The 14,471-nt window shown below is 31.5% G+C and overlaps 1 protein-coding gene across 8 annotated transcripts in view; it reads right to left on the bottom strand.

Moving 5' to 3' along the window:
- The window catches only part of rush (pleckstrin homology and FYVE domain containing family member rush hour), a 67,653-nt gene extending 56,865 nt beyond the window's left edge, over positions 1-10,788 (bottom strand). For 7 of the 8 annotated variants that reach the window (XR_012755637.1, XR_012755638.1, XR_012755639.1 and 4 more), the window contains exon 1: positions 10,759-10,788. Coding sequence is in view for 1 of the 8 variants with exons in the window: in XM_075359566.1 (XP_075215681.1) it covers positions 10,759-10,774 (16 nt within the window). In the remaining 7 variants the exon portion in view is untranslated. Of the gene's footprint in view, positions 1-10,087; positions 10,258-10,758 lie in introns of those variants that run through there. The other variant, XR_012755640.1, reaches the window with a different exon arrangement.
- Between the last annotated feature and the right edge of the window lie 3,683 nt (positions 10,789-14,471).

Raw genomic sequence — 14,471 nt, 5'->3', positions numbered from 1 at the left:
GCAATGCACTTTTGTGTTGAAGAGAGTTATCAGAAAAAACAAAAGGCGAAGCCAGTTATAACAAAATTTTTACTGTGAAGATTTAAATTTGACCTAGGAACAATGCGTGAAAATTTGTACGGATGGAGCTCCATCAATGGTAGGCTCAGTCAAAGGACTTGTGACACTTTTCAAAGCAATGAAACAGTGAAATTTATTTAAAACACTGCTTTTTACATACAGTGGCACTTATTGCAAAGACATTAACCACAGAATTAAAAGGTTCTCTGACTAGCATTATTAGTATGAAAAATTACAAAAAGATGAAACCGTTGAAATCTCAAATTTTTAAACAACTGTGTTTAGGGATGGAAGCAAAAAATGAAGGTTACTTTTTCATACAGAAGGTTAAGTGGCTTTCTCAAGGAAAGGTGCTTTCCTGTACATGGAAACTAAAAAGGAATTGCTTCTTTTCTTTAAGTAAAAAAAATGTGGACTTTGTACAAGACCTTCAGAATAACATGTGGTGTGCTAAATTGGGCTATTTAATAGATATTTTTAATTATTTGAACACTTTCAATATGACCATGCAGGGTGCAAATGAGAACATTTTAGCATCAATAGACAAACAATCAGCTTTTCATAAAAAGATCATTCTTTGAAAAAAAAAGAAGAAAATAATCTTAGCCTGTTTCCACCTGCATACAACAATAGCACCAATTAAAGTTTTATCAATTACCAGAATATTTATCAATATTCGTCATGAAAGTAACAAAATACTTTCCTTCTCTGGACACAAACAAATAAGACTAGGTTAGGAATCCATTTTAAAAGAACTGCCAAATAATACCTTAATTTAATGTGCCAAAGAAAGAGGAGCTATCTTTATCTGAACATAATTTGAAAATCAAACATGCTGAAACAAGTCTTGATGAAATCTGGATATCTGTCCAACAAGAATATCCACAAATATAAAAAAGCCATCAATTTTTAAATTTCTCAACTTCATTTTTATGTGAAACAAGGAGTTTCCACACTAAACAACAAAGCCAAAAAAAGGAGAAAGGATAACAAATTTAGAGGTAGTAGTGTGGATGCCCTTGCTTGTATAAGCTTCAACATAGAAGAAATATGTTAAAAAGATCAGGCAAAGGTTTCGCTTTAAATGAGTATAACTCGAACAGAGCTATTTTTTCTGTAAATATTTTTTTCTCTTATGAATTATAATTATACAATTTTTTTTTTTCAATGAATAATAAATTAACAGTAAATACTGATCTAAAATTGTAACTGTCCAATTTGAATAAAAGAAGTGATGACAAACTTATTCCATTTTAACTAAAGTAAGTGTTCTGCCTAAAAGTTTTCCTCACAACAGTGCTCCGTAATTTAGAAAAGATTGGGAACTACTGGGTTAATATTTTGAAACTGCTTGGTTTCAAAACCAATCAGCAAAATTATTATTCAAATAATATAAAATGCATCTCTTCTCATTACTATTACTAACTGTAATTGGGGAAAACCTGAAGTACCTTTAGTCAATTAAATTATTGAATTGTGGACAAATTTTTTTAGCAATATTAAGTTTAGAAACACTTTGATTAATTTTAAAAGTACTCATTTTTCTCCAATGTTTGTGTAAATTTAAGTGCTATACATCTACGTACTTTGCTGCTTGATTATATTTTGGTGACTTATGTACATATATATATAATAAAAAGGTTGTACATCAAACTGTTATATAATTTATTTAAGCTAAAAAAAATATTTAATATGAAATTTCAAAGCTTTTCTTGAAATGTGTGGCTAGTAACTCATAGGTAAGTTGCCTTGAAAAATTAAGTTTACATATTGCGACAAATTGTGTGTGATGTTATGTAGACAAACATTAAAAAAAAAAAATCCAGTGTATCTAGCAATTAGCAAACATCATGACTAAGATATATCAAACATTACAACAATCTAAAAAATAAAGTTAACCTTTGAGGAGAAGTTACATCCAATTGTATTTGCTAATTCTTTCATAGCATTAAGTTCTTTCCTTTCCTATTTTAATTTTCAATGTTGGTATTACAAAATTAAAAAAGCAACAGAAAAATAGCTTTCAAAGAAAAAACAAAAAAAACAATCCAGCAAACTGAACAAACAATTTTTTAAGAATGCACAATTATACAGCTGTAACAGCCTAATTTATACATAGAGCAAATTATTTACATCTTTAAAGATACAATAAACATACAAAAGCATTTCAGAGTAACAGATTACATTCAATAAACTAATCATCTCTTAAAAGTATACCACAATAAAACAAAAACAGAAACCTCTGCATAAAACATTATCACAATTAAACACACTCATAAAGTATAAAAACACACAAAAAAACACATAACACCAATGTACTAATCGGACAGCCATACTTTAAACACAACGTAGTCTCTTAACGCTGTCTAACAGCCCAAATCAGTGATAAAAGCTATATAAATCTCAGCCCACATCACTGACAAAAGTCACATGAATCTAACAGGAAATATTTTATTGGAAGTGAAATATAATTGTTATTTTAATAATTTAATTAGAATTGTTTTTAAATAAAAATTATAATTTTTTACACAACTATTTGTGTAGATATCCTTTACATTTAAAAAAAAATTCTATTACTAAATAGCAGTTACTAAGTCACCAGAAAATGTTACATAAATCTTATTTTAACACAGAATCATTTATTATATGCCTACTATTAAACTTTTCTTCCTATAAAACATTTACAAACCTTAATAAAAATCAATTCCTTAACAAAACAAAACCCCAACAATTATGAAAGCTCTGGTTTTTATAAAGTGATTTCTGGTTACATTAACAAACACACAAAAATATTAACTTCAACATGGAAATGTAACAAATAGCCCATAAATGTTGCAAACTTAACATGCTTGAACAGTAGAAAATATAAACTGTAAATACGATTAAAAAAATATAACATTGATAAGTTATGCTATTAAGTAAACACCGATTAAATTATACTATTCAATCAAATAAGGGATTTCCGAACCACTGTCAAAACAGATATGATTAAAAGCAGCATCTCCTGCCACACCACCAACAAAGGATCTGCATAACAGCCCCAAAATATCTTCTGGAAACATATTTCCATGTACATGGAAAATGGATCATATTTTTTTTTTAAGAAAAAAGCTTTACCACATTTCATCTTATCAAAGAATGGATATACAGGAGACTGAAAAACAAACAAATGAAAAACATAAATATTTTCCTACACAACCTAATAGAAATTTCTATTCTAAAAGTAACAACCGAAAGATAGAATACCAAATATCCAAAAAATTCTACTCATGTGTAATTCTCACCATGAAAATACACATTATCATCTGAACAGAAATTTAATCACCCTCAATTATCTGTTCTTTTAATTTACAAGTAATTAATATTTAATTAATTTTTTTTTAAGTATGTTAACCAGGAGTTAACACTCATCACAAAAGCAGACTCATTCTGTACATTGGAAAATTTTAATTTTCACCGACATCCTTATTCAGTTAGAAAAATAACACTGTATTTTTTTATTTTGAATGGGTGAAACTTCTAGTTCATTATGAGTATTTTAAATACAGAAGTAGCCAGTATTCTGTATTCACATTAGGCAAATGTATAAAGAGGTCCATTGAACTTGTTTCACAGTTTGTAGCCATCATAACACTTTTTAAGTACTACGTGTCAAAACTTGTTATTTTTCATTCATGTCACAATTAACATTTATTGTTGCACTATTTTATTTTTATAACCACTTCTTAGGGTGTTTTCATTTCTGTAAGAATGCAACAATCTAAAGCACATTTGTCTACACTTAAAACAGAATTGTGAGTTGCATTTAATCTTATTATTAATTATTTAATCCACAATCTACAGGTATTTAATCTACTTTACTAAAATTTTCTTGAACACCATGAATTAAAATATCAAAAGTGATAAGATGATTCACGCTTAATTAAAACAATTTCTTTTATCTTAAAATTTTTAAAGCTAACAGCCTTATAGAAGTCTCATCAATAATTCCATTAAAGAAGGTGCATCAATTAGTTATAAAAGATCCTTTGAACAAAAATGTATCATTAATTTAACAGTGAGTAATCCATAATTTCCAATAATTCTCGAAAATAGTTCAAATTGTTTACTCAAGTCTTTTTAAAGTATCATATTAATCACATCTACAATTTTAGATCCTGTATCACTGATTACTTTTCCTTTTTGTTCTCATCTATATGCTACATTATCATGATCTACTGGAAGACAGTATTTTCACATTTAAACCTCAATAATTGCTTATAAAATCAGGACTTCAAAAGTTTTGCATTTCATAAATATAGATGCCACAAACAATATTTGAGGAAATATGGGACTGACTAACCCTGCAAAGATCATGTGTTTAGGCACAAAGCTTTTATTCATAGCATTTTGAATCTGTAATTTTCTGAGTGTTGACTCAACAGAAAACAATTTACTTTTTGATGCAATTGTTTAATTTACTACATGAAACACACATTCTTATTTATTTAGTTCAAGTGTTCACCTTAATTTCCAGTATATATCAATCATTAACTTTTATCTAACTCACTTTGTTCACAGTTTAATAAAGATCTTAATTTCATAACAGTGAAACCAGTTACAGGGGGCGATCAAAAAGTTACATCCCTCTATGAAACAAGCACATATTTATGGGATAATTTTTTTTTATTGAACAAAAAACTACTTATTTTTATCTATTTTTCGACTTCATCACAAAGTTTTTCTAAACACTTTTCATACCTTGTAACAAGTTTTTCAATTCCATTCTCATAAAAATTTCATCCAATTTCCTTCAACCATTTAAGGACTTCCTTTAGTTCATCATCATTTGAGAAATGCTCCCCTGCCAGGTCTCACTTGAGAGGACCAAACAGGTGGTAATCGTAGGGTGCTAGGTCAGAGCTGTAAGGCGATCATGAGCTGAATGAGCAGTAGTGTTGTCATGAAGAAAAACAATCCCATCTCTCAGGTGTTCGATCTCTAATGGATTTATGCAACTTTTTTTAAAGTCTCACAGTAAGATTCGGCATTGATTGCTGTTCCTCAAGGCATAAATTCACTATAAATAACTCCCTCAGCATCGAAAAAGACCATCAGCATAACGTTTCGAACATGTTTTCACTTTTTTTGGCTACAAGGAATTTTTGTGTCCCCATTCAACAAGTGATGCTTGTTTAGTCTCACGAGTGTAATGAAACAACCAGCTCTCATCCTCTGTGATTTGTTTCAAAAACTGTGGACCAGTCTGGAATAATGTTGAAGAAAAGGAAATGCAGATAAAAACGTTGATATTTGTGGTAGTCTGTCAACAGATGTGGCAACGATCATGCACACATCTTACGGTAACCAAGCTGATCATGAATAATCACAAACACACCACCATAACTGATGTTAAGTTCACTTGCAATCTGTCTAATTTTAATGTGACGGTTAAGATAATTTCATTCACGCAATCCGCGTTACCCATCATGGACGCCCAGCATGCAGTTCGTCACTCACACTTGTTCTTCCATTTCTGAACATTTGGCACCTTTTTGGGATCAAGGGGCATGACACTGCATTCTCACCGTATACCTCAACAATTTGGCGATGAATTTCACAACTGTAATTGTTTGACCACAAAAATCGGACTACTGAATGCACTTCTATGCTGGATGAAACCTCTAGAGAATAGTCATATTAATGACACTATACACATAGTGACTATTGTATAGAATTGCAGCTGGGGAAGCATGATGACAACACAACCACTGCTGCCACCAAAAGACATTATAATGCAGATGTGTAAATATGAAGCCAGAATTTTTGTATAGAAAATACATGTTTATTGTATGAAAATAATAAAAGTATTTTATTCAAAACATTGTCCATCGCTAGCTATTCATTTTTTTCCCTCTGACTATATATGAATGCCACACCAAAAAAACTGTTGCTCTTTCAAGTCAAACCAGTCGTCGAGCCATTTTCATAAGAAGTAAGCGCTGCTTAGCAAGTGCACGTCCCATTGATGCAGATACATAGTAGTCAGACAGAACAAAGTCTGGTGAGTAAGCTGCATGCAAAAGTATTTCCCAACTGAACGCCTCAATCATTTGCAAAATAACTGTGTTCCCTTTTTTGATATTCTGGTCGTTTTTCACGCAATGCTCGATTCAAATCGATCATTTGTTATCGGTAGCATTCAGTATTAATGGTTTTGCCAGGTTTTAGCAGCTCATAATAGATCACACCCTTCTGATCCCACCAAACACAGGGCACTGTCTTTTTTACATAGCGATTTGGCTTTCTAATTGATGTCGATTGTTCGCCTGGAGTCACCCATGATCTTTTACGTTTAGGATTCTTGAAATATATCCACTTTTCATCACCTGTCACAATTCAATGGAGAAATGACTCTTTTGTACTTGGTGAGCAGCATTTCGCAAGTGGTTTTTCAGTTTTCTTGATGACTTTTATTGAGTTCATGAGGAACCAACTTTCCCATCTTCTGAATCTTTCCCATGGCTTTCAAACATATGGCTTCTCGTGTTACATTTAATTGATCCACGAGTTGTTATATTTGAGCATCATTCTCCTCCAATAATACTTGCAATTCGTGGTCTTCCACAATCTTCGTTTCTCACATCAGAATTGCCACTTTTGAATTTATTAAACCACTCAGAGCAATATGATTTACCAAGAACATGCTCACCATAAGCTTCAATAAGCATTTGATGCGATTCTGCAGCAGTATTCTTTAAATGGTAACAGAAAATCAATGCTGCAAATCAAGTCTGCAAATTGTAGTTTGCAGATACAAAACTCGACATGTTTAGCGCTAATTAAAACTATGCTGCTGTATAAAACTTGTATTGTTGTAAACTGAAACTCTGTCAGCTATCAAAGAAAGAAAATGGCGCCAATGATGTGGTTTGATGGTAACTACATTGACAACTTTGGGCCATCTACGGGCAAATTCCGGTTTCACATTTACACACCTGGTATATCCATTTCAGTTCAAGAACATGCCAATGGTGTAATTTATTTTTTGATCCACCTCTCATAGATAAAAAAAAGTTTTTTCAATTAAGTTAGCTAGAAATAAATCACAAAAAAAAACAAAGTTTTCCACAAGTTTTATGTGATGCAATTAAACTTGTGTTACAAATACAATTACAAATTTGTAGATGTGGCAGCACTGTTAGTCACAGCTATATATCTTATGTTTTGAAGGTTAATTTTTTTATGTACACATTAAATCAGCAAAGCAAATAAGTTTAAATGAATTTATTTATTGCAATTATCCCTCTCATCAACTAGTTAATAAAACAACAGCAAATGAAACAAAAAAAACAATCAAAAAAATATTCCTTAAAAACCACATTAAAAAAATAGTTTGTAATAATTTAGTTGAGGTGCCTCACCCCGAAATAAAAAGAAAACATATCAAATCGTTGTAAAATTTTTTTAAATGTATTTTATGATGGAAATGAAGTATTGGAAAAGTAGATATTTGAACACTGATACACTCGATAATGCAGATTCTCACCTCTGGATAATGTAGAATTCTTTCTTATTCACTTCATTACTTTTATTATTTATAACTTATTCATTACATTACATTGTTGTCTGCAATTCTCACATGGCAGCTAAGTTTTCTGAGGTTTCTTTATAGAATTTACAGTGTTCAGTAAGTAAAGAGACTGAACTACAATGGATGAAAAAAAATCTGCTGGACCTGAAATGTATACGTAAAAATTATGAATTCACATTATTATACTTATTGAATTCTCTCAGTCAGTTGATGATGTGAGACAATTTTTTTACAATCATAGCATTTTGCCGAAACACAGACAATGTCCATCATGTAATAACGAAATGAAGCTGAATGAAGACCGACATATTTTCCGATGTAGAAAACGCCTTCATGTACTTAACAAACATAAGAAATATGAAAGTAAATAGTGTAACATAGCCATTTTGCAATACGCCGACACATGGTTATCCACCACTAGGCAAGGTTAGGTTATGTAAATTTTTACTAATTTCTATTTTCAGACAACCAAAATACATCATTAAATGAATAAATATTAATTCTGAATGAATTTTATGTTTTTTGTGATTTCGGGGTGAGGAACCTCAACTGAATAATTACCAAATAGTTAAATCTAGTAATTACAAAGAGATTGATTCTCTCTAATCAAAAACTATATAAAAGAAACTATATTTTGATTATGTGGTATTTTTTTATATGTATCTATCTGTGTTGCATTTGTTGAAACAGAGATCTTACAAATGAGTAAGAAATATTATTTACAGGTGTTAACTTCAAATTTACAAACATTCAAAGGTAAACAAATTTTTTGGTTGTTTTTTAAGTAAAATTATGTTACTGCACTAGACTTAAAAGGAAATTAATACTTAATTTAATCCAAACATTACAACTTGCTGGGAAAATGAAAGAAAACACAGGAGTAACTACATTTTGGCACAGTAAATTCTCAAATTCTCTACCCATTCAAAAAGTAATTCCACGATTTCCTTCTAGTTTTCAAAAAATAATTTAATCAAAAGACAATCACGTTTTCTTTTTACTCATAGAATTTTATTTAAGAGAGTGAAATTTCATTCATAAAAGATTACTACAAATGTAATTACATACAGTTATGGACTCGCCTCTGATTTTGATAGTTGGAATACATTATTTAGGAACTAAGTTATTAGTTACGATAGAAATTATTCATCAGAAACTGCTTTAATACAAATTACATCCCTTACAAATTTCACAGTACCCTTACAAAAAAATGTTGTAATTCAGCACTGCTCAAGTGTAATATGCATTATTTTAGGACTAATTAATTTGGTTTCAATTATATTAAGTTAATAATTAGATTAGATTCAGATAAAATTAGGTTAGATTAAGCTTGAGGTGTGGGTTTTGGTAAATATACAATCTACATTATTTATGGAGTAAATAGCTTGGTTTATATGAAATTTAATCAATTTTAATTAGATTTAGGCCAGAGTTATGGTTAGGTTACTAATAATTCCATGTACTGAACTCTACATCAGCACACATAACATAACATTCACCAATCCCATCAAATTACCTTAAACTTGGCCAATTGTTAGCCTGAGTCCATAACTGTATATAACAAATCACTTAGTCCAAAAATAAAGTATATTACACTTGTACAGTGCTGAATTACAAATATTTGGCAAGTGTACTGTATAATTTACATAACTCAGCTCAGATGAAAGGGGTTTCCAATAATAATTTCAATTGTAACTAATAACTTACATCCTAAATAAGGTATATTCCAAATTTCACTGAAATCATAGGATAGTTCATAATTGTGTATAATTACCCTTCAAACAATTATATAAATTACACTGTTCTATTTAAAATTTGCTATGCTAAAATATTTCTAATAACATAATAAAACCAACTGATTCAGAATTTCCCCAGGCTGTATTTCAAGTACTGTAAAAGCACTCATGAAATGACAGTCTGTCTGCCAAAGTTGATTGGTTGCATGGTAAAAAAAAAAGTCCAGATTATCAACTGTATGGTAAATTTCTAACACTTGGGTAAAGGAAGTAAACAAAACCAAAATCAATTGTAAAGTTGTGTATAGACAAGTTATTATGGAAGCTGATACTACAAGAATGGAAAAATCAAACTGCAAACTATACTAAATCTTCACTTCTAATTACATAGTATTTTGTACTTATTACATACTACAACATTTAGTAGTAAATAAAAGAAGAAACCCACATATATTTGTCATTTGCAATAAGAAAAATAATATAAAATATAATTCAAACAGTAATAAATGTATTGCTTCACAGTACAGGGATAACATGCAAAGGTCACAATTAAATTTTTGATAATTAGGTAAATATGCACCAAATATACAATCTTCTTTGTCGACAATACAATTAAAAATTATTATTATAAATTAAAGAAATTATTATAATAAATTACATTATTTTAAACCTAATAAAAAATACGAAAGAATTTTGAAAGAGCAGACTTGAACCTCACCATAACACGGTTTTCGTTGATTTCAAAGAAAAATATTAAAAGAACTAAGCACTAAATAGTTTTTAAGGAGTAAATCACACAATAACATGTAATGACAGCGACAATAAAGACTTGAAGAGAATACAGAAACGACAACCGATGAATAACCTCAAAGATAAGAACGCAAAAAGAGCAAACTTCATAATAAGATATATGTACACCGCCGGCAAATACATTGGAACTGCAATTCCTAGGAAGAACAGCTAGAAGACTTAAATCTTTATCTTGTTATCAATGTAAATATACATTAAGTAACGTAATCAGATAATTGTGTTAAATACCGAAAACCGTACAACGTCAGACCATTTAAATCTGTCTTTATTACAAAGAAACAGGTAACAATTAAAACAATATTGAAATCAAATAATCTTAGCATGACGTAAATGATTCATTCCTTTCTCACTAAGGTCATTCATCGTTCTTCCAACATCCTACTTTTGCATCACTCGACCCAGAGTAACCGACTTACAAGAACTTTACACAATAATCCTATCAATGTTGAAACTAATCAACAGCCAACAATATAAAGACGAATTTATATTACAGACATGTATAACGACAAAGTTAAGAATTAAGTTAATTATTTCATATATATTCACATAAAGAAAGCACTTTTCATTTAACCAACTCACCTAGCCGATCTACCATGTCCACGATCAACAACGTACTGAGTACAACTAAACTCAAACAAAATACTTGCAGTTACAATAAATTAGAATATATCACTTATATTCAGTCCTAATAACGTTTTATAAATTAATTAATAGATATTATAATTGATATTTATTTATCGGTTATTGTGGATTGATAAAAGCAATTAAAATTTAAGATTTTTATTTGATTAATATATATTGTGCTAGCAGATGAAAATTCAAATAGTGTTTTTTTACGTGTATTCAATTCGTAAAATTGGTTCCATGACAAACTAATAATACTTCTCATTTATTTATTTCAAATTGTTCTGTTTCACAAACGTTTGTATGGCCAACCACAGTAGTTTTTGTATTAATTATAATATATATTTTGTTATCTATCATAATAGTATTGTCTAGGAAGAGAACATATATTTTGAAGACAATTTACATAATTATCACTTTGATTATGACAATAAGCAAGCTGGTAGTGGAAGGTTCAGTCACAATTAAAACTAACTAAACAATTAGTTATTATTTATCAGAATATTTTTCTGGAGGTAATTATGAAGCTACTCTTCAATAGTTATTGAATGCAATCTGAATGTATTGCTACATTCAGTGAAAAAGAAAGCAGTGTGAAATGCAATTCGGTCAAATAGTATATTTTTGGGCCTCTGGCACGAGTGGTAGCATATTGACCTTTCATCCAGAGGTTGTAGGTTCTAATCCCAGTCAGGCATGGCATTTTCACACAACCTACAGATCATTCATCTCATCCTCTGAAGCAATACCTAACGTTGTAAGATTTGCATATTGCAGTTAATATCTATGTATTAGTTTCCTATTTCTGTAGTAACTTGCAAATGTTAATTTGAATAGTGAGTAATGTTTGTATATTTTTTGTTCCTGAAGATAATTGTGGATCCAGTTAACCCCCAACAATATTTTTGTGAAGTCAATGAAGTTTAATTTGTATACTACTAGTTTGCCTGTTTATTAGTATGTAGTTTGTTAATTAATACATGTGAGATCTAATGCATTATTCTTGCTATTTTGAAAGTAACACAATCTTTTTTTACAGAAAATGTTGCAATTCTGTACATATGTCAATATAATGTATTTACGTCTGATGTTTTTTTTGTAATATTTTATTTAATATGTTACCTACAGTATGGGTAATTTTTAAACTTATTATTATTATTATTGGCTACCTGTATAAATAATTATAAAAATATAAACCTAATCTTGTGATGTTGATCAGTGAATAAAATTAACTTTCCTTAACTAAATAAATAATATTAATCAAAATGACTACCATAAAAAAAGTTTAACTGGGCTTAAAAATAACAATAATATCCATTGAACATTAAACAAGTCACTTTCAAAATGCTGGACATTTTTTCTACCATTAGAGACCTGTAAGAGCAAGTTAGCAGTGTTAAAAGGATTGGAAACCAGTTTATTATATTAAAATATTATAATTTATCTATGTTGAGTTTGTTTAATATGTTATTTTTGTTGAACTTCGTGTGTTTGTAAATATCACACTGTTTGAATGTGATAATGTAAAAATCCTTTTGTTTTTTATGTATTTCACAACATTACTGAATATTAAATGCACCGCTCACTGGGTTGGTCTAGTGGTTAACTTGTAGTTGTAAATCAGTTATTTATCAGTTAATTTTTGAAGATGAAGGTTCTGAGGTTCAAATTAATTTTAAAAGTATGTATATAAAAAGTAGTAAGTAGTTTATAAAACCAGTATTTAAAAGTATAGTCTAGTATATAAAAGTAACTTACCTTTCCTAGGATTTAGATGATTTTTAGCTGAAAATATTATCTCTCCTTTTCTCAAGTAAAAAGCATATATCCACTCAAAAAAAATTGAAAAAATTTATGTTTTGCCAAAATTCTTGAGATCTAATTTTTCTTGCAATTTTGAAAGTAACACAATAATCTTTTTTTCATAGAAAATGTTGACAATTCTGTACATATGTCAGTATATGTATTTATGTAGCTGTCTGTGGTGGAAATGCAATTTAGGCCCGGAGTGTAAATTACCAGCTAGAACTACATCATTTCTACTACAACTAACCTTTTACACATTATATCAGTCCAAGTCCTCCAATTCTAGTCTCAGAAGGCACTCGCCTAATTTCCAATTGGCTCAGGGTGATCTAGGTCACCCTTTTTATGATGCTTCTTCAGGAGCATCACTGCAACTACATTGTGAGAGCTCATTGCTCTGAGATCCACCTCTAGTGTGCCTTGATCTTCCACCCATCAAGCACATGCAAAGTGGTGTGCTCAGTGTCATCCCATAGGCAGTCAAAGGACAGTGCTTTCCCTACGACATGGAGCTAAGCATGAAAGTACCCAAAATATATTAAAAACTGGGTCACGTAGTATTTCACCTCCATGCTGCTATTTTATCCATAATCTGATGAGAGAGATAAGCCTTGCAGTCCACTGTCCTCTGATCTCGCGGAAAGGTCTCTTTTCAGGAGAGGACCATGTGGATCTATGGGTCCATTCCTCCCTGGCAATGGTCTCCCAATCTTCGCCTGCTCACCACCTCTAGTAGGCCTCCTGGTGCTCCCTTGCAAAAAGAGCAGTTAAAGTCCCATTCTCCAGACATGCATTGTACATGTCTGGAAGCAGATGGGGCCTGCAGCCCTCCACTAGCTTGAGGATCTCGCACGGTATAGCATCAGGACCAGGAGGAGATTTCCTGGTCTTCAGCAATCATCCAGCAACAAAATCAAGAAGATCGGGAAGTTACCGAAGTCCCGCTCTGTACGAACCGAGTGGGCCAACAGTGGAACAACCTCTTAACGACGTGCTCCGCTTTAGCCTCGTCTAGTGGAGATGGTGACCGCGAGATCACCAGTCGTCGGGTCACTATCTTATAACCCAGCCAGCCCCCAAGGGTCTGTACCACGATCTCCACCAGTTCTTGTTAGTAGTGTGCCTTACTTGCGTTGATGGTCCGACAGAGCCGATTCTTCGCCTCTGTTTGCTCAGCCGACTTGGCATTCGCGTCTATACGATTCCTTGCTGATTACGCCGCTTGTCTCAGCTGAATACAATCTCGGTGCAACCTCGCAATTACTGGTGTCCACCAGTAAAAGGGTCGCTTCTGATGCTTTGGCCCCTGAGAGACATGGAGGAGGCGTCGCATACAGAAGCAATCAGAGGGATGGTTGAAGCAACAACAGTTTGAGTGCTAGTTGCCCCTATGGCGGTGATGTCCTCAGGGGGTTAGCACCCCTGAGGAGAGCTTCTCTATAAATCTCTTTTTATTAATTTTATTGATGTATTTTTTCACCAACCATGGGAGCACTGGGCATTCCTGTGCTCTGTATTACTCACAATGAGATAATCCTCACACTAAACAAACAAACACTACCACAAAGACCAAGAAAGAGCACAAAACTTAAGCTAATAAGAATTGAAAAAAAAATCAATAACATCAGAAAAGACTTAAGGCACCTCAACCAATTCGCAAATGACAATACCTCAAAACTCATTATAAAGGCTGTGAACAACCTCAAATCCAAGTCACTACAACAAACAACTCCAGAAATCTAAGACTCATTCAAACAGAAACTATCCATTTATGCTGCAAGGGTCTGTAGGTACAATGAATCCAATAAAACAAAGAAAGCAGACAATCTATTCCAAAGTAGTAAGAAACAGTTCTACTACAA

This window comes from Lycorma delicatula, chromosome 3, assembly GCF_047948215.1.
Source record: "Lycorma delicatula isolate Av1 chromosome 3, ASM4794821v1, whole genome shotgun sequence".
Lineage (NCBI taxonomy): Eukaryota > Metazoa > Arthropoda > Insecta > Hemiptera > Fulgoridae > Lycorma > Lycorma delicatula.
The sequence above is the reverse complement of the archived record's forward strand: the minus strand, read 5'-3'. Positions and strand labels throughout refer to the sequence as shown.